This window comes from Gamsiella multidivaricata (assembly GCF_025024155.1).
Source record: "Gamsiella multidivaricata strain RSA 2152 chromosome Unknown BC939scaffold_36, whole genome shotgun sequence".
Classification (NCBI taxonomy): Eukaryota; Fungi; Mortierellomycota; class Mortierellomycetes; order Mortierellales; family Mortierellaceae; genus Gamsiella; species Gamsiella multidivaricata.
The window spans coordinates 112812-135858 of NW_026251744.1; the positions used below are offsets into that span (position 1 = coordinate 112812).

At 49.1% G+C, this 23047-nt stretch overlaps 6 protein-coding genes across 6 annotated transcripts; 1 reads left to right on the top strand and 5 right to left on the bottom strand.

Moving 5' to 3' along the window:
* Nucleotides 1–1203: 1203 nt before the first annotated feature.
* On the bottom strand, nt 1204–2577 carry BC939DRAFT_493340 (putative negative regulator sulfur controller-3). Its single transcript, XM_051559556.1, has one exon. It carries the CDS (start codon nt 2164–2166, stop codon nt 1687–1689), a length of 480 nt encoding a protein of 159 aa, XP_051411757.1. The 5' UTR covers nt 2167–2577; the 3' UTR covers nt 1204–1686.
* BC939DRAFT_452863 (DNA helicase) lies at nt 2557–5723 on the bottom strand. The gene is made up of 6 exons (XM_051555850.1): nt 5593–5723; nt 5352–5462; nt 5020–5248; nt 4401–4932; nt 4191–4310; nt 2557–4095 (listed from the first exon to the last, which is right to left on the bottom strand). Exons 1-6 carry the CDS (start codon nt 5618–5620, stop codon nt 2599–2601), a joined length of 2517 nt encoding a protein of 838 aa, XP_051411758.1. The 5' UTR covers nt 5621–5723; the 3' UTR covers nt 2557–2598.
* Nucleotides 5724–5801: 78 nt separating this feature from the next.
* BC939DRAFT_172765 (uncharacterized protein) lies at nt 5802–8538 on the bottom strand. The gene is made up of 5 exons (XM_051550384.1): nt 8165–8538; nt 8003–8052; nt 7827–7876; nt 6292–7724; nt 5802–6185 (listed from the first exon to the last, which is right to left on the bottom strand). The coding sequence occupies exons 1-5, from the start codon at nt 8339–8341 to the stop codon at nt 5862–5864; spliced, it is 2034 nt and encodes a 677-aa protein (XP_051411759.1). The 5' UTR covers nt 8342–8538; the 3' UTR covers nt 5802–5861.
* A 115-nt stretch (nt 8539–8653) lies between these two features.
* BC939DRAFT_172770 (armadillo-type protein) lies at nt 8654–13898 on the bottom strand. Its single transcript, XM_051550385.1, has 17 exons — nt 13841–13898; nt 13658–13737; nt 13339–13542; nt 13094–13231; nt 12714–12989; nt 12542–12621; nt 12376–12448; nt 12114–12293; nt 11952–12022; nt 11770–11875; nt 11475–11681; nt 11317–11392; nt 11130–11242; nt 10997–11050; nt 10816–10911; nt 9126–10730; nt 8654–9012 (listed from the first exon to the last, which is right to left on the bottom strand). The coding sequence occupies exons 1-17, from the start codon at nt 13851–13853 to the stop codon at nt 8848–8850; spliced, it is 3537 nt and encodes a 1178-aa protein (XP_051411760.1). The 5' UTR covers nt 13854–13898; the 3' UTR covers nt 8654–8847.
* Nucleotides 13899–14591: 693 nt separating this feature from the next.
* Nucleotides 14592–15186, top strand: BC939DRAFT_529281 (uncharacterized protein; the record flags this gene model as incomplete). The annotated part of the gene is made up of 2 exons (XM_051561503.1): nt 14592–14701; nt 14802–15186. 2 exons carry the CDS (start codon nt 14592–14594, stop codon nt 14911–14913), a joined length of 222 nt encoding a protein of 73 aa, XP_051411761.1. The 3' UTR covers nt 14914–15186.
* Nucleotides 15187–16039: 853 nt separating this feature from the next.
* On the bottom strand, nt 16040–22780 carry BC939DRAFT_172799 (armadillo-type protein). The gene is made up of 10 exons (XM_051550386.1): nt 22572–22780; nt 22232–22419; nt 21970–22096; nt 21761–21840; nt 21127–21640; nt 20847–21038; nt 20361–20759; nt 19770–20268; nt 19375–19686; nt 16040–19298 (listed from the first exon to the last, which is right to left on the bottom strand). The coding sequence occupies exons 1-10, from the start codon at nt 22647–22649 to the stop codon at nt 16372–16374; spliced, it is 5316 nt and encodes a 1771-aa protein (XP_051411762.1). The 5' UTR covers nt 22650–22780; the 3' UTR covers nt 16040–16371.
* Nucleotides 22781–23047: the final 267 nt, after the last annotated feature.

The following is a 23047-nucleotide window of genomic DNA, read 5'->3' on the forward strand; positions in this document are numbered from 1 at the left end:
TGATCCACCTTCCTGCTGCTCTTTTGAAACTTGTTTCCTGCTGAACTTCTCGATTATATGGGGTCGTTTGGAGGCAATTTTGCGCGAGAATTCCTTGAAGCGTCCGCACTTTTTAACGGCACGTTGTAGCCACTGATCTTTTAGTCGCCCTGGTTTGACCTGTGAAGATACGTCTTGAACTATTCCTGAGGGTGGTATATCTGTGCTGCGTCTGCGAGATGGTGGTTGGCCCGTGCGTGCGGTGTGATGTGCCTGAGAAGTCTCTGATGGTGGATGGGGTGAAGGTGAGCGCCGAGGACGACGATGGATCGCAGCATCTTCTGCTGCTGGAAACTGTATTGTGCCGTCGTCCACTTCTGCATGTGCGATCGGATCGCTGTTGGCTGGATGGGTTGTGGAGGCTGCTGTAGCTGAAGTAGATTTGTGGCGGCGGCAGCTCAGTTTTTGACGTAGCTGATGGCGGAAGCGATTCGCGAACGACATATGAACGACAAGGACCAAGACAACGTAGCGACAGGGGAAGAAGACAAGAGGAAAGCAGAAGTCGAGTTATGGAATATGGATATGTGAGCTAGCAGCAAGGGAACCGGGCATGGATCCATAGACAAACTAGGGCGAAGCAAAAGGAGTAGAATAAAATATTTAAGAAAAACGAGGGCGAGAGGACCAAGGGGGATCGGTATTTGTTCGGGCGATCAAAGTGATCCACCTAGAGTCGTCCACGATACTTGGCCGTCATTATCCATTCCAGGAGAGCGAGCTAGCGCCGTTATTAATCCCAGACTCTGTTACACGCTCATCGTCGCTGTTCGACTTCCTTCAGCTCCGCATCTATCAGTCTGAGCATGCCGTTCTAGCACGTCAGAAAGAGGCAAGCAAGGGGCGGTGAAAAACTGTTGACCATCAACGTCCTCATTATATCCTTGAATTGTGAACCCCCTCATCCCGCGTATTTTTTTTTGCGCGACTCCTTAATAATTCATTTATGGATAGAGGATAAAGAGCCTGGCATCTCGCGGCGATCGCGTCAGAGTCCGAATGCCTCTGCTAGTCCCAGACCCGACCTGCTCGACCGTCGATTATATCTCTCCCGTTTTTGTCGGCTATTGGCCCGTCTTCAAGAAATACGTGAATAGCGGACTTGACAAGAAAAACTGTGAAGCCGCATCGAACGCCTCCGATTTTTTTTTTTTTTTTTTTTTTAGCTGGGAGGCGCGGTCTCTGGCCTCTTCTTTTCTACTTGGGGTGAAGAGGCTGGATGCGCTAGCCTCATTCAGGCCTAGATTAGGAGGGAGCATGAGAGAAGTCTCATTGACATGGGATAAGCGGAAGAGTTTGTTCATGTCGTCCTTGAACGGTTCAGGGGGAGTGTGGTGCGCTTTAAAACCTTGCACTTTCATGCATCCGGAGTGTGCTTTTTAAGGAACATAAGAAGGGGAGGGATGGTTGTATTGCCTGTGTGATGCTATTCTGTGCTGCATTCGCCGATTTTCTTTTGGGTTCGATGACGGCGCCTTTTTTTTTTATTCGCTCATCCAGGATATGTACAAGTACTGACAGCTGTGGGCCATTGCTCCGCCAGACAAGAAGGGTCAGTAAGATATGGTGAGACTAACATACAACTACGGGTGTAGTAAAACAAACCAGGGACTCTCTGCGGAGACAAGCACGCTTCCTTTTCTTTGTTTAGCGATCCTCAGCCCACTCGTTCTCCTTCTTAATCTGGGCTTCCTCTTCGGGCGTAAAGTCGTTCACAATATTGAAGGTCTTTCGGATCTCCTCGGGGGTCTTGCCCTTGATGATGTTCGCCACGGTCTTGCATCCAACATCCAGCAGTGGCTTGATATCCAGGTAGTTGGCCGCGAGGATGATCTCGAACAGCATCTCCTGGTCGACCTGTATGAACTTCATGTCCCATTCCTCGATATCATTGGATCGCTTGCGAGGGTCGTCCGACTCGTCTGGGACCTGTTCAGGGTCGTTCCTATGGTGCTCGCAGTATTCGATCACCTTGGCTAAGACGGCGGCTGAGACATTAGGCAAGGGGATGGGCGCCTCCGACTCGCCGACGTCCTCGATCATGTTCTTGATAAGCACCGACCGTTGTGCCACCTCTTTGTCGACTTTGAACTCTTGCATCTCGGACGATTGGAGAGTAATAGACATGGCTGAATGAGTTTGTGTTCTGAGGTTGAGGTTGAGGTCGTGAATGAAGGAAAGTGAATGGAGGTTGAAATTGTGGAGAGTAGGGTTGAGAAAAAAACGAGAAAAAGAGAGAGAGAGAAAGAGAAGCGAACGACCACAACAGGGGGTATTTAAGCCTGTGCAGGAAAGGCGTTTTGCCACCGGTGGCAAAGGACACCTTCGGCCCCAGTTGACCCTGCGGTGTAGTTTAAGGTTCGCATCAACATTTGGATGCTGCGCCCGCCCGTCTGCTTCAAAGACATCCTCTAACCTTTGGCGAGGGGAGGGGCCCGCCTCTTCTTCGCCAGACTATGTCGGTATATTTAGAAGGTGGCTGCGGAAAAATAAAATAAAAAAAGGACACGCAGGAATATCTTCTGCTTCCATGTCTCCCCATCTTTATTTCAAAGGTGTTCACTTCTTGTTGTAGTATTTCTTAAACAGCACATGATGCTCACTCTTGTTCTTGTCCTTGTCCTTCAGGTTGATCGCCTTGTTATACTCGATGTATGCCATTTGGTCGCCACCGCTCAAACTCTTGAGGCCACCGACCGTGCGCTTTGCCCCATTCGATCCTCCAGCGACCGAGGTGCCCATATGGCTCAGTACTGATCCGCCTCCAGCTCCACTGCGGCGACTCGTGTTGCCAGTGAGGTCGTCCGCATCCGGCTCGACATCGTCGTTCAGGTCTGCTTCGCTCTCTTGCGCCAACAGGACCGACTGCAGCAGACTGAGCTGTTCTGCCTGCGACGAATACACCAGGTCCTGTTCTTGATCCATGCCATCCAGGTTCGTAATTACCTTGAACGCATATCCCTGGTCAATCAAGAACTGCTGTCGCTTGGTCGAGTAGTACATCTCCTGCGTGTCCTTCGACACCAGCGAATAGAAGAACGCATTGAATCCCTCGTCGTTCCTGCGCTTGGCTCTCAAAATACGACCCAGACGTTGCGCCTCCTGACGACGCGAACCATAATGGGATGACACCTGAATCAGACACGTTGCCTCTGGCAAATCAATTGATGTGTCTCCGACCTTGGACAAGAAGATGGTGTTAATCTGAGGGTTGTACTGGAAGTTTTGCAAGATACGGACACGCTCCTGCTGACTCGTCTCTCCGTAGATGAAGGGCTTTTCCAGCTTCTTAGCATACGCCACAAGCGCATACACGTTGTCGGAGAACACAATAATCTTGTCACCACGCTCCTCATGGTATCGGATCAAATACTGGCATGCCTGGAACTTATTCGGATTCATAACGTAGAGCAGCGTCCGCTTCCTAGATGACTCGCGCAAATACTCTCTGTAGAACGCCGGTGTCATCGGGCACCAGACCTCGGCGCACTGGACGTTGGCGATGTGTCCTCTTGATGCGAGATCCATCCAGTTGGCTTCGTACAGCTTCGGCCCGATCAGGAAATTAAGGTCGTCAATCTTCTCATCCTCTCGCACCAGTGTTGCAGTCAATCCCAGTTTGGCATGTGCTGCGATTGTCGTCAGAACTTTGCGGAACATGTTGGCCGGAACGACGTGTACCTCATCCAGTAGCAAAAATCCCCATTCTCGGCTCTTCAAAAAGTTCATCATCTTTTGCGAATCATGAGAACGGTTGCGAGTGTTGGCCACCATGCTGTAGGTTGAAATAACGATTCCTGCTGCGCCCAAGAACTTCTCCTTCTGGTCCGACGTGAACATGGCAATTTGGTGGGGTTTGATGTTGGACCAGAGCAAGAACTGTTGCTTCCATTGTAGCACTGATACAGACGAGGTACAGAGAACAAGTGTGCTCTTCTTGACTGTGCACGCTGCTGTAATTCCAACGAGGGTCTTTCCTGCTCCACAGGGCAACACAATAATACCGGATCGGGCACGACCGTTTCCAAACATTTTGCTCAGCGACTTCTCTTGATACTATCGTAGTACAAAAAAGGGAATAATGCATTAGACTCCACGCTAAGAATTCGATCGAGTCTGCGCTTCCGAGATATTTGACACTTTCCGCTTACAGGGCGAATGACTGTAATGGGCTTGAGATCGATCTCCAGGTCAGGGTTCAAAGTATCATTCCTGAAATCGTACTCCTCTAGCATTGGGTAATCCAGCTCGTTACATCTCTTCTTCACCGTCTAGAATTATTAAAGATATCTTATTAGAACATGTTATATCAAACACATCGCGCAGAAAAGGACCAACAGGCACTCAAGCGAGCAACATGCCTCGACAGATGAAGAGCTGATCTCGAAAGAATGCACATCATCGTTCTCAACATCGTCATCATCCTTGTCCAGTCCTACGACTGCAAAGATTTCCTCATCTCCTTGTGGTGGTGGCGCCGCGGCCGCAGCTGCTACAGTTGTTGAAGCCTGTTTGTTGGGATCGGCCACATCCTTCTTGATTCCAGGAATCGAAAGATCCTTGGCATTTGGCGCCTTTCCTGTGATCAAAGCACCGCTACTGTTGGGATCTTCGTCGCCGATGAGCCGTGATTCCTTGATGACTGGATCGCGCAATAGAGTTTGTAGCATTTCTGGATGTGAAGACTCCACAAAGTATCGGTTATGTTTCAGAACCAGCTTCACTTTTCCGTATGACAGTGTGCAATCCCGGATGAGACCCAAGATACTATCTGGCACAGGGACCTTTGAAAGGCGACTCAGCACCTCGATGATATCCTCCGTTTCCAGACCGACTGAGACAGCGGCGTATAGTGAATATGGCGTCAATTTGTACTCGTGGATATGTGAAGGTCTAATTGTAACATACAATGAGCGTGCATGTAAGTGGATATGATATGCTTCTCCGTTGCTCGTTTCCCATAAATGAATAGCATCTTACCTGCTGACTGGCTCTGCGATAGTAATCAAGAAATCGATGGCCTTTTCGGCGATTGGAGAGAACCCTTCTAAGATGATATGCCCATCTTCTGTGATCCACAGCGGCCGGGATTCGTGATCCTGCTTAAGAGGAAGCCATGTATAGTCGTGGTCGCCAAAGATGTATGACACGCTGTCTCTCTGAAAGTTGTGCGACTGAGCAGTTGCATCCATCGTGGCGTGTTTTGGCCCTAATTGACAGTCCAAGCAGGAAAAAAAAAAAAGTCATAAGGGAGACTTATTCTTAAAAGGCCCAATGTGATATCGGGTCATGATAATGGATGTATGACATACCAACAAGTTTGTCGGAAAAGTCTTCATCGATATCTTGATCTTCGGAAGGACCAATGTCATGGATGGGCCCGTCGTCCCGACGACGTCTGTTCAAGCTATCTTGGCCAGCGTCTACAGGGATGGCAACAAATACCTGCTATCAGTAGTTGCCCTTACTTCACAAATCACCGCCCACTTTAGCATGCTGTGCACATGAACCAACGAATCCCCTGTGCACGCATCAAACTGCGATGCAACATACCGTCCGACAGTCCACGTTTGACGCCCATGATTCTGATTTTTGATGAGAATAAACGTGAGCTGTAGATGCGGTTGCCTTTTGCGTATTCAACTCCAACAGCGATGTCTTTAAGGTCTGCGCAATGAAGGAGGAGGAATGCATCTCTTCACTGTCGAGTCGCAGCTTCAATTTATACACCTCTGGCTTAAGGGCCACGAGAGAGAGAGAAAGTGCTTCGCAAGTGTGCAATCGTTTATTTAGAGTTTGGACTGCGAACAACAACTGCGGGCTCATTCTACGGGCGTCATCTCCAGTCCTGAGCTCTTCCTCTTTCGAGTCGACGGCTGATTAGATCCGGCAAAAAGCAGTTCCGATCCTGCTGTGCGAGTTGTGGGCGTAGTTGAGTTGGATGTGTTGCCCGATCCTATAGTGCCAGCAGGAACATGAGCAGGCGCAAACGACTGAGAGCTCTTGAAGTTCTTGATAATAAACTCCACCTCGTTCATCATCGCCAGCGCCATCTGATACACCTCAGTGTCCTCTCCATTGTACATCAGTGCATTCATGAACATGAGGAGGACATCGCGATGGAACTCGTCTGCGTTCGTAATTTGCTATATCCGAATACAAATGAAACAAAGCATTAGACACACATGTTCGCTGCAGGGTTAGGGTTACGAAAGGAACAATAGCTTGAGTAAGCACTGCTTCATGACTTACACCGTCGCGGATCCGTTCCTTGATGCTCTTCAAATCCATGGGCCGCTTGATCATGTAGTAATATCCAGGGGCATCTTGCTCCTTGATCGGCTGCATAAACACTGCTCCGTAGCGATGATTTGCAATATCCTGCCAGATCATCATCAAAATTTTCTTCCATTTTTTGTCGTCCATTTGTGTGCGCATGAGCTGGTCAGACATGTTGGTCTGGGCGCTGTCGGTCATCTCACTATCTGTAGTGTTGTAGCCGTCCTCATTCTCTGCAGCGATACCTCCACGACCCGACCGTCTCTTACGCTTGATAGGAACAGCAGTCTTGATCTTTTTGGGTTTCCTGCCTGATCTCGTCGTTGATGCCGTCTCCTCCTCATCCGCACTAGTCGCTCCTTCCTCCCCACCTTCTTGAGCTGTATCCTCTCCGTGATCTACGTCAGGTGTCGCGGCTTCTCCCTTGATCTTGGATTCGTCTTCCTCCCTTGATGAATCTTCGGCCTCGGGTGGCGCCTCTGCATGAGTGTCTTTGGATGGCAGCTTTTTCCGGTCTGGGTGGTCGTCCTCTCCCTCTTTCTCTCTCTCATCCTTATGCTTTTCCTTAGACTCGTCATCAATGGTTTCCCCATTCTTGTCCTCGTCCTTAGTCGCCACTTTTAAATCGTTAGGTTTAGCCTCTGTTGCCTTAGACTCATCTTCGGGCGTAATATCTTCCCCCTCCTCTATAACTTTAGGAGGTGAGAGGTCGGACGCTGAGGTCGTTGAACTGGGCGCTAACGTGAGGCTGATGTCAGGTTTCCGGTTCTCTTCGGCTGCTTTTGATTGATCAACACTATGGTCGGACACTGCTTGAACTGCGTCCTCGGATGTGACGGATGGTGATTCCTTGCTTGTGACATCCTCCATATCCACGTCCTCGCTACCAGTCGCTGAGGTAGAGGCACCAATAGGCTCTGTAGGTATCTCTGCTGCTAAACTCGTTGCTGCAACATCCTCCATCTCCACATCCTGCAACTCCCCTACATCGTCCTCGTTGCCCTCTTGCAATGTCACTGATGCTTGAACTTCTGCCTCTGGTGCATCAGCAGTCCTACTAACGTCCTCTTGTTTTTCTGACAACGAAGTTGATGAGGGTGTAAGGAGGGATGATGATGTTGTGGTGTCGGCCATCGCAGTTTCGCCCTCTGGTTCTTGTTCACTCAATTCCGTGAATGAGACGGCGGCCTTATCTGCAGCTGCTTCTGACTCCGGCTCTGGCTCTGGCTCTGGAGGGTTCTTTTCCAGTTCTTCTGCAAGTTGGTTGTCCCATTTACCCTGTCGAATCTCGTCCAGTTCTGCAACCAATGCCCTGAACCTCTCCTCATCCTTACGGATGAGCGCCTTGATCTCCATTATCCGCTGCTTGTAAAGTTGTCCTGCAAGCTTTACTACAGTTGAGATGTCTATTAGATGGCATTGAGAGTGTCATTGTAGAGAGTGAGTTATTCTTTGTCCTAAAAAGTGCCTCAAACAATGAAAAGAAGGAGCATAGGTGGAATGCGTACCTTGAGTAGTAGAAGTTCCTACTTCATTGTTGCGTGATTGTTTTGACCGTCTATATAAAGTTGATAATCCAATTGAGAAAAGGTGCTTTTGAGTGAGGTGTTCCACCATGAGTAGTGTATCTGGCGTCCTGAACGAGAAAGATAATCGTGAATAGCGCGTATTGAGTCCAACGTACGTTTCAGCTTCCAGGTTCTCCAAGAGTTGGGTATATTGAATCGCACAACTCTATTCAAGATGCAGTGGAAAGGGAGGCGAGTGATATTGTTAGCTTCTGGCCAGCACTCGGTTCAAGCTATCGGTGCAGGTGTGACTGCAATTCGGGCTGCAGACACTTTACCTTCTGAGAAAAGAAGTTGCTTGACCGGTGGACTTGGGGGTGTCCTTTGATGGTGCGGGCAATAGCCACCCAGTTTGTGTCGCCGCACTTGTAGATGGCCTGGACGAGAATCAGATTTTCGAGAACGGACCATGGCTCAGAGTCGCTCTTGATTTCTGTAGATGCGGGGTCCGACATTTTGTCGCGTATGTCGCAGGTGGAAATATATAACGCACTTTAAGGATAACAGTAAAAAGAAATGTGTTGAAATGGGCAGAAAAAAACGTCGTTTGCGCGTCTAGGTTGGAATTAGGCGTAGTAGAAATCTTGTTGCCGCGTTGAAAATAGAGAAAAAAGACAAGGATTAGCAGGTAATAGTAAGGGTAGTTCCGAACATTGTTACGATGATGATGCTTTTTCTCTGAGGTTTCCAACTTTGTTTACATCGTGACGGCTTATGACCTCAAAACGAGTGCATTTCTTCCTATTCGTCAACGCGTTCGAACCTGATTCGCGCGAGGTCTTCAGGACGCGTACAGCCCGCTTTATTCGTCAAATAGGCTGGCTAGCCCCTCTCCGATATCTTCATGGTCCTTGGAGTCCAGAACACTTTGAGACGGTCTCTCATACTTGCCGGTAATCGTTCTGCTGGACACAGGCTTGTCGTCTTGTTCCTTTTGCTTGAACCACTCGGACTTTGCAACCTATGAACCAAGGACAGTGTTAGATACGCTAAGCAGTGAAAGAGAGACCAAAGTGCGTGCAACTACATGCCCTTTACTTACCCCGATTATGCCTTGCAAAAAGTTGCGGACCAAAGCATGTTTTTCAGTCTTGTTCGTAGCCGCTGAGAGATCCCTCTCAAAAGCCTAGATAGTGAAGGCGGTTGTATCATAAAAAAAAAAAAAAAAAAAAAGACACAATGAGCATATATTTACGACGAAAAATATAATAAAATAGACCATACCTGTTGAATCCTTACCTCGAGCCGCTGTGTATCGGCTCCTAGTGTCTGCTGGAATACAAGCTTAGGTGCTTCATCAAATGCGCGGACTTCGACATAGACCTCTGTTATGAGACGGATCAATTTATCATGTCCCTCTTGATGGTATGGATCATGAAGGGCTTCCATGGCTGACTGAAGCACCGTTGTTGAAAAGCTACCGATAATATTTTTCGATCCAGGGTAGTTCTGAACAAGGACCGTCAGCACGCAAAGCGCCGCTTCCGTAGATCGTAGGCATGATTTCGTATCCTTGAAAGTCATGATGTGGCACATCAGTGGGATAATCGACTGGACAATCGTATCTCGCGACAGGATGAAGAGCGCCAGAGGCGCTATCTCTTTATGGCCAGCAGCTCCAACAGCACCCTGATTCTGCGCTGTGACAGCATTTACAGGCGCTTTCTTGGCGTAATCGAGAATTGAAAAGATAAACCCGGCGATATAGAAAGTAAGATCCCGCAGCATGACCTCCCTCACGATCCCGTCTGTGATGTCCAGTTCCTCTGGGTCGTCCTTCTCATCCATGACCAACCCCTCGTCTGAAGCTAATTTCCAGTCCTTGAGCAGCCGTTGGTCCAAATATGGGAACAAGACAGTCAAAAGATGCGAGAGCACTGAATCCATACTCGACTCCGGACAGTTGAGAACGAGGGGCTGGATGGCGTGGTTGATGAGGAGCCGAAGTTGACGGTCGGTGAGATAGTCGACATGCCCAAATAGAGACTGTTCGAGAATAGTCTGGAGAGAAGATATAGAGTAGAACGCTGGTCCTAGTTGCGAGATCTGTGCAAGTACGCGGTATGATTGGTCGCGCAGACTAGAGAGCCAGTTTTTGAGGTCGAATATCAATCTTGCAACAGTTCCTGTGGGAGCCGAGCCAGCCGCAGCACTGGGTGCCTTTCCTGTCACCATCATCTCTTTCTCCTCTGCGGACAAGCTAAGAGCGCGGCTCACGTCCGGTGAGAAATCTGCCCATAATCTTTCGTCGCAGATGGCACTGAGGCAACGAATGGTTGAAAAGAGACCGGGCAGTATTGAGTCGATACGTGAGGTCCAAAGCATCAGTCTTTGGTCGTCATTGACGTCGATTGTCTCCTTCATGAACGCATGCAAAGATTCAATTGCTCCTGACAATTTGCAGCGACGCTGCGTGATAATTCTTTTTAAAGCGTCGATCTGTTCCGGCAGGGGTGTTGTAATGGACGCATTGGATAGCTCTGATACTCCAATAAACGCCATGAATTTCTTGGGGTCAGATAGCGCCTCCTGTACGTCTGGCGAATGAAGATCCAGAACTACCGGCTGGACAATATTTTCGAATATTGTCTTGCGATCCAATGGCATGTTTGAGTTGAATCCGATAACGAGCAAAAACAATTGCAATGTTCTCTTTTCACCGTGTGTAATAGCGTTGCGCTGAATCAACCCTTGGATCGCGATTTCAATCTGGCCATAGATCGGGTAGAGTGTGTTGGGAATTGCCTTGCCGATTTTGGCCAATGTCGTTGCTGCTCTGAGTCGTAATTGGCGGGCATCGCGCATAGTCAAATCAGACATGGGATGCTCGACCGTCTTGAATAACTGTGATATGAAATGTTGAAAGCGATATGCTAAGTATTTCGTCCGACTAAAAATCCTACGCTCGACGAAATTCAAATTGACATACCTTGTCCAGACTGCGGAAAAGCAGAGTCGAATTCAACTTGAACAAGTCTGTGAACGCTGAGAACGTTGCCACACAACGCTCCACTGCAGGCAGGCACTGTTGAGGAAGCAATGTGTTAAGAGGTTGGCTCCTAGGCATGTTCAACCATAACACAACATGAGTGTGCAGTGCTCATTCTTACCTTGTTATCGTACTCAATAAGAATTCCCAAGAGAGAGTTCACGGCATCCAATACCTATTCATAGACAAATATCATCTTTAATCATCTGTGTTAAGGTTGCTTGTCCTATTTTAAAGCTGCCGCCTCTGCTTACCTGTCCAGCCTGTGCATGAGAGCTGTCGGCGATGAGATCCTTCAGGCTAGATATTGTGATCTCCATCAAGGTAAGCGTGCCGTCGAATTGATGATATTGAGATGTTTCTCTAACTAGAATGACAAATAAGAAGACATGTCAGACGAGGTTGGCAATCAAACAGTTAAAAGTATAGAGTGGAACCTACCATCAGTGGCCTGTGGAAATTCTGTTTGAAGCGCCTGTGTCACCTTGTTACCGACCCAGATAAATGCATCCAGCGGCTAAAACGTAAAGAAACAGCTGAATTAATATCACACACCATCAACGTTTGTATTACAAGATCAGTACGCATGAATTACTTACTACGACCGGCACACCGCGATGGATAACATCAACCGCTCTGGCAAACGTCTTTTCTGCATATCCTCTGAACTCTGTCACAGAATCAAAGTCAATGGAGGCAAAGTGCCGATAGACAAGATCGGTCTCCCATCTGATTTTGAAGTCCCTTGCTAGGTGTTTCGAGTACAGCTCCAAAAGTGGAGGAATAAATGAATGCACAGTTGGGTCCTATTTGGAGGAAAATGTAGTCTGTATGAGAACAACCGTATAATAGAGATAGCATCGGCAATATGCCAGCAATGTCCATGGCTCTTACTTTTGAAAACGTTTCGTGGCGTAAAAGTGTCGCCCAGAAAAACGACACTATAGATGAGATTAACATGGACGGATGCGATGCCATCGAGTAAAGGAGCTGTAGAAATCTGAGGTAAGAAACTTTAGATTATTTTTTTCTCGCGACGAAATTGCCTTTCATATCGTGCCACATGATGTCCTTACTTTGAAAGTTCTTTCGGCACGTAGGCGCTGCGCTTTGCGCACAGCTGCTGTTCTCCGAGATTAACGGTGGCCTATAGACACCACAGCAAAATATGAGCTTATGTATGGTCACGATTATATCTGCTGTAGAACGCCTACTCATGCTAACACCAAGTCGCGTACCTGCACCGTCTTTTGAATGAATTTGTACGCTTCCCCCTGCAATATCTGGGTAGCATATGCAAGGTATGCTCTTGAAATGATATCGACCCCACCCTCCTCCAACAATGGCCAGATAATTTTTTCCCGCTCAGCGTCCGAGAGATTCCTGCAGGACAGCACGTCGTAGCACTCAGCGCCAGCCTGTCGAGTCAGAATAAACTTGCTAGCATTAGAGTAGCCTGCGAAATGGGCACAAAGGAATTTTCTGGGATACTATTCTTACCAACCGAATCTTTTCCGATGGCGACAGTAATGATTGGCAGACAAATGGAACTACCGGTGCTGATGATACGGAACTATAATTGAATAAAGCTCAGTCAGTACTGGAGCCGGCACTTTGATGAGGAATAAGGACTCTTAGAACTGCAGTAAAAAACAAAAATAAATACCTAACAATGACCCAGTCCAAACCCGAGGAGAAGGTTTTCAATGCCGCGATGGCAATCTTTTCGTCCGCAGGCGCTCTGGTCTATGGAAAAGACACTCGTTAGATATTGGCTCATCTACCATCTCGTCTTTTCCCAAGAATTGCACACTCGAACATTGTAGCTAGGTCCATACCTCTGACTGACAACGGGGAAGCAGTTCCTGTAATAACACAGCCAGTCGAGCGATCCAACCATCATTCCCGCTCTCGCCAAGCATGAGCGTCACTTCGTCCCTGTGTCCCTTCACACCGTCTGGATAGTGCTCCTTCAAAACGCCTTCGCTGGACATGATCACTAGCAATCCTGCACGTAGATCCTTCTTTCGTAACCCTGCCACGGCATCGTCGTAAACGAACACATCTTCGCAGAGGGATCTCAGGATCAGCAAGGCCATCTCCCTTCCCGTCTCCTATTTGGAGGAAAAGAACAAAATACAATGAACGGGGTCAGGTTACCATCGCATATATGCGGATCAGACCTACAAGCACAGGGTGCAAACTGAGCGGAACTCACATCTTTGAAAAACAATTGCCTCAGGAATGCATCCATATTTTCCCAGACGCCGGGCCATTCCCTCTTGGCAACCTCGACAAATAATCGGGCCACTTTTTCCTTGATGAACGACTGCTCTGTCAGCAACGGTTTTGAACCCTACGAAAAATAATCCAGAGGGTGACCAATACAACCGCACGATCAGCGACTGGACGATACATAATCCCATTTTGTTTTAATTTTTCCCTCCTCTCACAAGGCCATACCTCCGCTGCCAAGGACATGACATTGTCCCGGATCTGCGCCTTGGTCTCAGGGGTGAGGGTGCCGTCCGACCACCGATATCGAACCACATTCTCTATCAGGCCCAGTCCGAAATGTCTGACCACATCTGGCTGCTGGTTGTCCTTGTGGGCCAGGTAATACCCATACAATGGCGCAGATGCATCGCGCTTCAATCCTTCGCAGTACTATAACAATGGGTACATAAAGCAATTTGGTTATTACAGGGCAATTAAGGAGTTGTCTGTAGCGCGCTTCAGCAATTGAGCAAGCTCTTCAAATTGTCCTCCGTATGTCATTTACTTCTTGGGCCTGTTGGCGAGCTTCATTGGTGCTGGTAGCATTGTAGATAGTCTCTAACGCCGCGAGAAGGTTCCTTAAAACTATCAGGAGAGGAGAGCAGAATGAAAAAAATATGAGGCGTCAAGTTTAGAGTACTCTTTACAGCACCGTAGTGAATCTTGCTGGGCGAGAAAGGCCATGTACCTGACTCATCCATTTGAGAGGATTCGATTCAATGAAGGAGAAAACAAGAAGGTGCATGGGATCTCATGGTGCAACGCCTCCCCCCCTTCACTTCTTTTGAAGCTGCGGGGTAGAATTGCAGAAAAGGTCACACATTTAAGATTTCGCGTCTCATTTCTCGCGTTTATTTGTTTTCTCATGCGCGCGTCTCTACAGCTATGCGCATCGCCCGCAGCATACACACATACATCTCTAAGGCTCCTCGGGCTTATTGCTGACCCGCTCATGCATCGAATCCAACATCTCTGGCCGTGCGTAGAATCCATAACATACCCAGTCGTACACAAATCAGTCCTTCCGTCAAAAAAAAAATGTATAGCATACAAAACTCGGGCAACGTCCGTCAATATCTCCCTCCAGCTTTGTCTTTTGTAAAATCCGAGCTGCTTTGCACTAAATCCTCCACATATCTACAAACGGCTGTGGTACGTGCTAGGACCTCTGAGCCTGCCGCACGATGTTGCTCTCCCTTTCCTCGTCGAATGCATCCGGGAAAGATTTTTTTTTTTTTTTTTTTTTTTTTTTAATTGGCGGACAAGGACATGCTTCAAGGGGCAAGAGGCAAGAGTAGTCCTCATCAAAAGCATTTGGCCCCTTTGAAGCAATCGACCATACGCTGGTGCTCCTACGCCACAGAGAGACCTCTTCCCGATCCTGTTCCGCCATGCGCATACTCACGGTTTAGCTCCTTCAACAACACGTACTCGAACGCATGGCCCGCATCCTAGTCCTCAGCTCGACAGGAATCGTCGCAATACCAAAATCTTTCCATATAACTGTCGCAGTGCCTCCCAAGGTCGTTCTCTTGACTGTCCCTGATAGGTAAACATCTCAGACAGAACCCGCATCTCTTTCGGTTCTCAATATTAGAAACTAAGACTTGGAGCGAGGAACCGACGACCATGATTTTCCCGCGGTCTAGTCTCGCGACCCGGTCGATCCTGATCACATCACCATTGTCCTCGTCTGTTACCGCATTGACCGTTAACTATGTTCTTGCTCCTGAGGGAGATACCTTTCAAAAACCACCATAACGGTATCAGCAATCTGGAAGGCGCTAGTTCAGTTCGACTTCGATCTGGCGCTGGGCGGGACACAGTCGATGGGCTATGCAGTCCTTGCTCAGCAGAGTCACAGTGACAAAGGAAAATAGAGAGAGAATAGTTGAAGCCAAAGGGTGAAAAGGAAGAGGGGGGGAAGAGAGAAGAGAGACAGAAAGATGGGAAGGGCAATGTGCTTCCAGGGACCTAGGTTATCAGGAGGAATCAAACCCGTCATTAGCGCATACCACAGAGGCGTCTTTTGCACCTTTACATTCTTTTATTGATAATAATGTACACTAAAGAAAAAGAAAAGAAAAGAAAAGAACTATGCGATACAATGCTAAATCGCTCCTTTAGAAATACTGCCCGCCTCCGTTTCCGTTAGCATGCCCTGCGCCATTGCTATGGTGATCGGTCCCCGACGCCTGCTGTTGATGGAACTGTTGCAACGCCAGCTGTGAAGACGTCAATGTCTGAGACTTCATCCTCGCGAGTCTCTCCTTCATCAGCGCCACAGTCTGTGCCCGCTCCTTCACTGCCATCGATTCTTGCAGCGCCTGCAATGTGGGCACAGTCGATGGGGACATACTGGGTAGTCCACCGTTCATTCCTGGGCTGGGATATCCATTGTTCTTGCCGTCCTGATGGCCAAAATGTGACTGATAAGGGGAATGCATTCCGCTGGTAGAGCTAGCGAACTGTGAAGTTGTAGGAGATGCAGTTCCGCTAGTGAGCGACGACTGATAGAGGGACGTAGGACGCGAGCGACTGTGTTGTGCCAGAATCTGTTGCTGCTGTAGTTGATGTTGCTGGAAATCAATCTCTTGCTGTTGACGCATTGTCAAGCTGGGACTATTGCGACCCTCCATCAACCTGTTCGTAACCTCATGGCTGTCCTGAACCGGCGAAGGTGACTTTGACTCCTATTTCAAATGTTGTCGTCAAGAAAATTAGCAAATTGTCAAAGCCAGACGGTATCATGTCCGGTCTCGAGTGCCCTTTCAAGTGAGTATATTTTACCGATTTATATCCAAACATCTGCTGGAGACGAGACAGTCGATCTTTGTAGGACTCGGATGGATCCGTCGAAAGCGATCCAGTACCGCCTGCACCACTTTCAGAATTGGCGATTGACAGCACACTTTCCCTCTTTCGAGCGGCTGCAGCTGCATCGGCTGCATCGCGATCCCTAATAATGGGTGATCCGGTAATGCCTGCTCCGATGCTGCTGATGGATGTAGGAACTGATGCACCCGTTGCAGCAGCATTGGCCTCTGCCTCCAGATTGGCAAGTCCTCGTCGGATATAGCTCTGGAAAAAGGTGCCAGTCTTAGCGAGCTGTGCATTGACCTTTGGCTCCATGTTCGGATACATTTTTTGGAACTGGTACAGGTCCGCAATACCCTAGAGTAGCAAAAAGCACAATTTGTTGGTGTTTGAATTAATATACTAGGCAAGGCCGAAAAACAGAGATGCGTCGACCGGTATAATTCTTTTTACCTGCTTTGTCTCCTCACGTGTCCCAATCTTGGTAAAGATCTGCGTTAGTCGGCTGTTCATCTCCGTCTCGGACACGCCAGAGAGATCATCCGAGCTCTTGTTATCACTTCCATCATTAGTCTGGCTTGGAACATGAGATTGACCCAAAACCATGCTCATGCGGCTAGTGCTGGCGCCCGCGCCGCCAAAATCGTTTTGAGGAGGCTGCGACATGCCAAAGCCAGACAACGACCCCTGAGGATTTTGGAGTTGCGATCCAAAGGATGGTTGCTGTTGTATCCTTGGCGAAAGGGCCTGTTGCTGGAACTGATGAGAATGCTGGAACTGTGGAGATGTAGGCAGCTGGTTGAGTTGTGGCTGCTGTGGCTGCTGTGGCTGCTGTTGCAGCTGTTGCTGTTGCTGTTGCTGTTGTTGTTGCTGTTGATGTTGTTGTTGCTGAAGCATGTTGTGCATGCTCAAGTTCTGGTTGGTCATTGCACCAATAACGGACATCCTATCGCGAGTAGCGTTGCTAGGGATGGGAGGGGTAGCCGGGTTCTGGACCTGGGCGATGGGTCGTTTCTTGGAGCCAGTCATATGCACAAGATACTGGTGGATCGCTGATTTGGTTGGGTCGTGGATTAGGTCCAGGTGATTAAAAACTTCGTCGCCCATGCCAGACGACAATTCAACCAGAACAGTCTTGACAGTCCTCAAGGGCATATCTCCCAGTGGCACACCCTCCTGCGCGCGCCGCTTCCACTCTGGTGGCGAGATCGAGACCAGAAAGTCGTTCATATCCGCAAGGAGCTCATTGGGCTTCAGCGTTCCAGCGGCCACGCACTCCTTGATGGTCTTAGTGAGTTTCCAGATGCACTTCATGATCAAATCTCCAAATTTGGCCTGGTGAGCAGAATCCTCCATGTTCCTGAGCGGCTGGGCACAGCGGACCAAGATCAACAGTAAGGCGCTAAAAGTCGCGTTACGGTTGCTGTTCTCCAAAACCTTGACCATGGTGACGTTCAACGCCTTGGCCAGCTGCTGACCGCTCTCGACCTTGTCCAGATTCTTATCCAACAATCGACTAGCCAGCTCATGCAAAAGGTTGTAGAGAGGATCTGATTGAACCTTGATAGCCAGCTGCTTGTTGGAGAAAATGCTCACAAGAGAGTTGACGAGGTGCTTACATACGCGTGTGGTCGAGTTGTTGCGCTGCTCCAGTCCTGTGTATGCCAGTCGAATCTGAAGGGTGTGCGCGTTCACGAGTTCATTAATATGAGGGATGATAACGTCTAATGGCCCATGAAGCGCCTTTTCCAGCTGCTTTAGAGCATCGATGCTCTGGTATGCGTCGTCGCTCGTGATCTGAGTGACAAGGTAGTCCATGACGGCCTCCCCTCTCCTATCGCCTCCAGAGACTGAGAGCCGCTTGATTTGAGCGGAAGGTGGGACTACAATCGCGGGCGGAGGCTGCGACAGACCGTTGTTCGTGGTGAGACCGCCTCCCAGCCCACCAGCGTTGTTGCCGCTAGGCCGCAATCCGTTCAGTGGTTGTGGGGCGGATGTTATACCGTCCATAGGATCGAATGGTCGCTGTTGCATGCCCATGTTCATGAGTGGCGGCGGCGCATTACTGGTGGGAGGAAGCACATTATAGTCGTCATACTCTGGCTGCATATCATGAAGTCGTGACACTCGTGGTGGTGCTCCAGGGATCCCAGAGTCCAGGGCAGATGGGATTGACTGGCCAGGCTTCTTCAGCGTCAACCGAGACCTTGGTGCGACCATGCCTGATCCCTGGCCAGGTCCTGGAAGAGAGGAAAGCGACGGCAAAGAAGGAAGGGGCGAAGTCTGCTGTTCGCGAGGCGGACCTTGCGGCGTTGGGAGTGCACTTGCCGCAGGTCGAGCTGCCACCTTTGCAGGTGCACCGGGGAGGGCTGATGCGCCAGGCCGAGCGCCCGCCTTCGCACCGGGTCGGGGCAAACTTGGCAAGGTGTTGAGGGCTCCTCTTTCTGTGGGTGCTGGTTTTGCATTTCCTGCTGCGGATGGAGGACGTGGTGGGGGTGCGGGCTTGGCTGCCTCGAGCATCGGCATGATAGCAGATTTGGCAGCCCCCTTCAAATCGCTGCACTTAGCAACGACGGCATCGTATCCCACACTGCCCATCAGGATCGGTAAGAAGGCTTGGCCTGCTTTGCGTACATCGGGGCTTCGATCCTGGAGACATTGCAAGATTGGTGGAGCAAGCGGTAACAAATCCGGAAGGTTCACATCACGCTCCTTAGCTCCATTGCAGAACGATGTAAGCCATACAAGAAGATCCTTTCGCAGCGTGGGTGAGTTGGTGACCAGCGAGACCGCAAGAGACGACACAAGGCAATCCAATCCGCCTTGTGTTGCAAAGGCTTCCAATGCTGCAATCGACGCGCTCCTGACGTTGTCCTTTTGATCCGTCAAACAGCTGGCAACGTTCGAGCACAGGATCCTGGCGTACTTCTCAAAAGGCTTACCCATGGCGTTGGCAAGACTGGCGCAGATTTCCATCGTCAAAATTTGCAGGTTTTTGTTGCTGTCGGCGAGTCGAAGCTTCAGCGCTCCTGGAAGTCCACCGAGGTTGGGCTTGATACGTTTATTGGCATCGATGATGGCCGCCACCTTCTCCAGACCCTCCTTGCGTATCTTCCAGTTAGCATCTCCACACTCCTCCAACAATGCAGACGTGAATTGGTTGCCGATATCCACCTTGGGGAAGAGCTCCTCCACGGCTGCGCTCCCAGAACTTTCTTCCACTGCGCCCTTTGTCACCTGTGGTGGCTCCAGATCGGCAACTTTAGCGAATTCTGCGTCGATGGCTGCTAGCAATGCTGTGTTGCAATCCTCGACGAACGATCGAATGCCTATTTGACATAAAGCATGGTCAGAGGGGTATCCAGTAATCAATCAAAGACAAATAAAATATGTCGCGTTACATACTAGGTCCGATAAATCGACGAAGAATTCCGAGAACAGATACAGCGTTGGTACGCACTGCAGCATTGGCACTTCCAAGCGCAACCTTCAAAAAATCAATCAACTCGCGCACTTGAAGGCCTGCGATACCAAAGTCCTCCAATTGCTGATTAATCCAGAGCAGAGAATCAGCAAGAGCCTTGGGTGCCTTCAGTTTCTTGAGCGGATCGTATGACTGACTTAATACGAACTGAAGCGAGAGCGCCTCTGCGTATGCAGTCAAGCAATCGCCAGCCGCCTTCTTCAATTTGATGTCACCCATCTTATCAATCATGGCTAAAGTAAGAACGAAATCGGTTAGAGCCAAACATTCAATGAGAGCACAGAACCTGGCTGCTCATCCCCAGAACTGCACAAACCTGGAATGCTCAGTGCCGCACAGGCCTTGGAGAAGGACGGCAGCTTCTGCGCCTGAAGCTGAAGGATCCCGTAGAGCTTTGTCATCACTTGGAAATTACTATCCTTCCAGCCCGGTTTCTTGGCCAGAACGCGCGTGATCAATTCCGCCTCGAATCCTGGATTGTTATCTACCAGATCATGCAGTTTTTCCATAGCCTCCAGACGCACTTTCCAGCTCGAGTCGCCAAATTCAGCGATCAATCCTGGCGTCAAAAACTCGGCTGCCTGTTCTTCCGCCGACTCGCTCGAAAACTTGTATCGGAGGGGCTCTTCCTCTTTTTTCGAACCTCCTGCAGCTGGGGCCGCCTTCTTTGTTGCTGCGCTTGCACTCGATGCTGCTGATGCTGGTGCAGCCTTGGCGACAGGTTTCTTGGCAGAAGAAAGGGCTGAAGGTTTTGCTGCAGGTTTCTTTGTTGCTGCGGCTGCTGGTGCCTCTGACGCTTTTGCCGGCGCAGGTTTCTGTCATAGGAAAAGGCAGTTTCAGGTGAACAACACATTCATTGCAAATTAACATTAATAGCGCGGTCGTCATCCCCTCTCAGCTACCGTACCTTTGCCACTGGCTTTGCAGCAGGTGCCTTTGCAGGTGCCGGCTTTGGCGGGGCAACAACAGGGGCGGCCTTTGCTTTCACGACGGCCTTTTCGCAATACTCCTTGACCTTGCCCATCTTGACAGTGTCCAAGCCCTCGGTGTAGGCCAACAGCGGTTTCTCTCCACAACACTTCATCAGCGTTCCGAGGGCCTCTGCAGCAGCCTCGCGGACGGCGGCATCCCCATCATCGAACGCCTTGACAAGCATTTCGCTTCCAGTCTTGATTTCCTGTTTTGATGGTGCGATCTTGATCTCCCTCAGTCGATGAATCTGTAGTTTGATGACCTCTGCCCTGATCTGCGGATTCTTGTGCACCACATTCGTCGCTGTGTCTTCCAGAAGCTCAGAATATGGTATCTAGACAAATGGTATCTCGTTGGCGTTAGTTATGCGCTCAAAATTACATGGCACTGTGTTAACAATCCATTCAGGCTTGGTCCCTACAGTGCTATACATGGCGTTGAGGGCGCCAGACAAGGCCTCCACTACTGTGACTTTGCGTTCCTTGAGTCGATCCATGACCGGTCCTGCCACAGATGGCTTATATTTGTTGAAGCTGTCGCGTAGTCCACGGGCCAATCCATCCAAACAATTTGCTGCCACGATGACGATATTAATGTTGGTATCCGCCATGCGCTGTTGTAGGACATCAAAATTGTAGAAAGCATGAGTATTGTATTCCACAGGAGACGATTGCGATACAGTCAATAAGAACAAGCAGTACCTTTCCGAGAGCTCCGACCAATTCTGAGTAATGGTTGTCAAGAATCTTTGGCGATTTGCAGAGAACCAAAAGTGCATCCAACGCCTCCTTCCTCTCCTGCCACTTTTTGGATGCCAGGAGCTCATAAAAGTTGCTTTCCATCTTCGCATTCACATCGACGGGATCGAAGAGGTCCAGCTCGTCCACGACAACCATCTCTTCATCCTCGTCCTGACCGTCGTCGCCGTCGTCGCCTCCATTTTCTGCTGCGGCCGCCATCTCGGCTTGTTGTGAGCGAAGATATTTTAGTGGTGTTGGGCGCTCATCGGGTAGCTTCTCAAATGCCTCCGTCAGCTCCTTTTGCTGTACTGGTTTCAGCTCCTCTAGTGATGGCATGATAGCCTTTCCGAGCCATCGATACAGCTCTATCGTCAGGGCATTGGCTTCGGCTCGAACATTCTTGTCGGAATGACCAAAAAGTGGTGGCAGCTTCTTGACAAGTGGTTTGACATTGAGATTTTTGATACCAAAGGTACTACGATTTTGAAGAGCACCAAGATGATCTGAAGTTAGTGTGGATGCATGCATGCATACATACAATATTAACAGATGACCACGATTGTTGATTGAACATGCTCTCCGCGCTCTTCCATACCGAACAATAGCAGCGAGGGTATTCGTGGTTGTGGCGACGAGCTTGGGGAGTTTAGCATCCAGACCTGGTAATACATCCTCCTATGGAAGAATAGTATAAAGATGCAGTATGATCGAGGGGAGCAAAGAAAAAAAAATGATGAGAAATCTGTACAACCAAAGTATTCGACGCGACTGCATAAGAGATCCTCTGTGCTTCCGAGCACTTACGATGACGGGATCTGGGCTATCGACCTCGACATATAATAGAATCAACTCTAGGGCCTTGGCCTTGGTTCCTGTCCTTGTGGAGGACAGGCACTTTTCCACGACTGCTGGCACCACAACACTCTTTGTCCTATAAAATATTCACAAAGGTAAAAAAAAAAGGAGAGAGGCATACAACAATGCATCAGTATCAGCGTCCGTCTTTTCTCTTTTATTTTCAGGAAGGTGTTGATCACGGCTCCCCTCGTTATTGGACATTCTTTACCTATTAGGATCTGGGGCGTTCTCCACAAACTGGATGAGCGTACTCAACCCTGATTCCTGTGCCACAGCGTTCGAGTCAAGAGCTATCTTTTTTAGGGAACCCTCAAATCGCCGGAAATCAGAGTCCTCCACGCTTGTGCGGAATAGCTTTGCGAGTTCCTCATATGCAGAAACGCGAGCTTTCCAGTTCTATCGGTATTATCAATATCATTATGAATTTTTTTTTTTTTTTTTTAGAGAATAGGGTATTAGTTTTCCTAGGAACACTGAACTGGGCAATATGGTGGGATTCCCAATAAGACTTAAAGCTGATGAAGAATAAAAAAAAAAGTTGGCCGCACCTTGTGCTCCAGTCTCTCCTGGACTGGAATCGAGTTGAAGTTCTCCTCTGGTGCATTCCCTCCGAATTCGTCCATCATTGAACGCGTTGCTTATTGTACAAGTGTGTTTCAGGAACGAATAAAAAAAAAATAGGGTGGGGGAGAGGGTGTAGATGCTGCTGGCGACTCGATCCTCGTGGCTGTGGTCGTGTTCGTGTTCGCGTGAATTTGTGTACCAGACAGGCTCAGCCCTGCAGCGGTTGGAGAAAAAAACGGAAAATGAGTGCAAGGGAAGGAAAGAAAAAAAAATAAAGGAGAAAGAGAGAGCGAAGGAAGAAGAGGGCTGGATGAGCAATGGTGACTAAAATAGGATGTGGAGAAGGAGAAGACAGGTGCTCAGTTTTGTTGATGGATGGTGCTCTCTGGTGAAACTCGAGTGTTGGCGGCGATAAAGTGACGAAAAGACAGTAGGGGGTAAACGAAGGAATGAAGACGAT

Excerpts from the sequence above, each read along its gene's own strand:
- BC939DRAFT_493340 (XM_051559556.1), bottom strand. The coding sequence starts at position 2,166 with ATGTCTATTACTCTCCAATCGTCCGAGATGCAAGAGTTCAAAGTCGAC.
- BC939DRAFT_452863 (XM_051555850.1), bottom strand. The coding sequence starts at position 5,620 with ATGGGCGTCAAACGTGGACTGTCGGACG. Across the intron at positions 4,933-5,019 it reads ATCGCAGAGCCAGTCAGCAG|ACCTTCACATATCCACGAGT; the intron begins GTAAGATGCTAT and ends TGTTACAATTAG. Across the intron at positions 4,096-4,190 it reads CCATTACAGTCATTCGCCCT|TATCAAGAGAAGTCGCTGAG; the intron begins GTAAGCGGAAAG and ends GTACTACGATAG.
- BC939DRAFT_172765 (XM_051550384.1), bottom strand. The coding sequence starts at position 8,341 with ATGTCGGACCCCGCATCTACAGAAATCAAGAGCGACTCTGAGCCATGG. Across the intron at positions 7,877-8,002 it reads GAGAACCTGGAAGCTGAAAC|ACGGTCAAAACAATCACGCA; the intron begins GTACGTTGGACT and ends AACTTTATATAG. Across the intron at positions 7,725-7,826 it reads AGGAACTTCTACTACTCAAG|ACATCTCAACTGTAGTAAAG; the intron begins GTACGCATTCCA and ends GCCATCTAATAG.
- BC939DRAFT_172770 (XM_051550385.1), bottom strand. Across the intron at positions 12,622-12,713 it reads TTCCCCGTTGTCAGTCAGAG|ACCAGAGCGCCTGCGGACGA; the intron begins GTATGGACCTAG and ends TCTTTTCCATAG. Across the intron at positions 11,682-11,769 it reads GCCACGAAACGTTTTCAAAA|GACCCAACTGTGCATTCATT; the intron begins GTAAGAGCCATG and ends TCCTCCAAATAG.
- BC939DRAFT_172799 (XM_051550386.1), bottom strand. The coding sequence starts at position 22,649 with ATGATGGACGAATTCGGAGGGAATGCACCAGAGGAGAACTTCAACTCG. Across the intron at positions 20,269-20,360 it reads CTGCAAAGCCAGTGGCAAAG|AAACCTGCGCCGGCAAAAGC; the intron begins GTACGGTAGCTG and ends TTCCTATGACAG. Across the intron at positions 19,299-19,374 it reads TCGTCGATTTATCGGACCTA|GCATTCGATCGTTCGTCGAG; the intron begins GTATGTAACGCG and ends TATGTCAAATAG.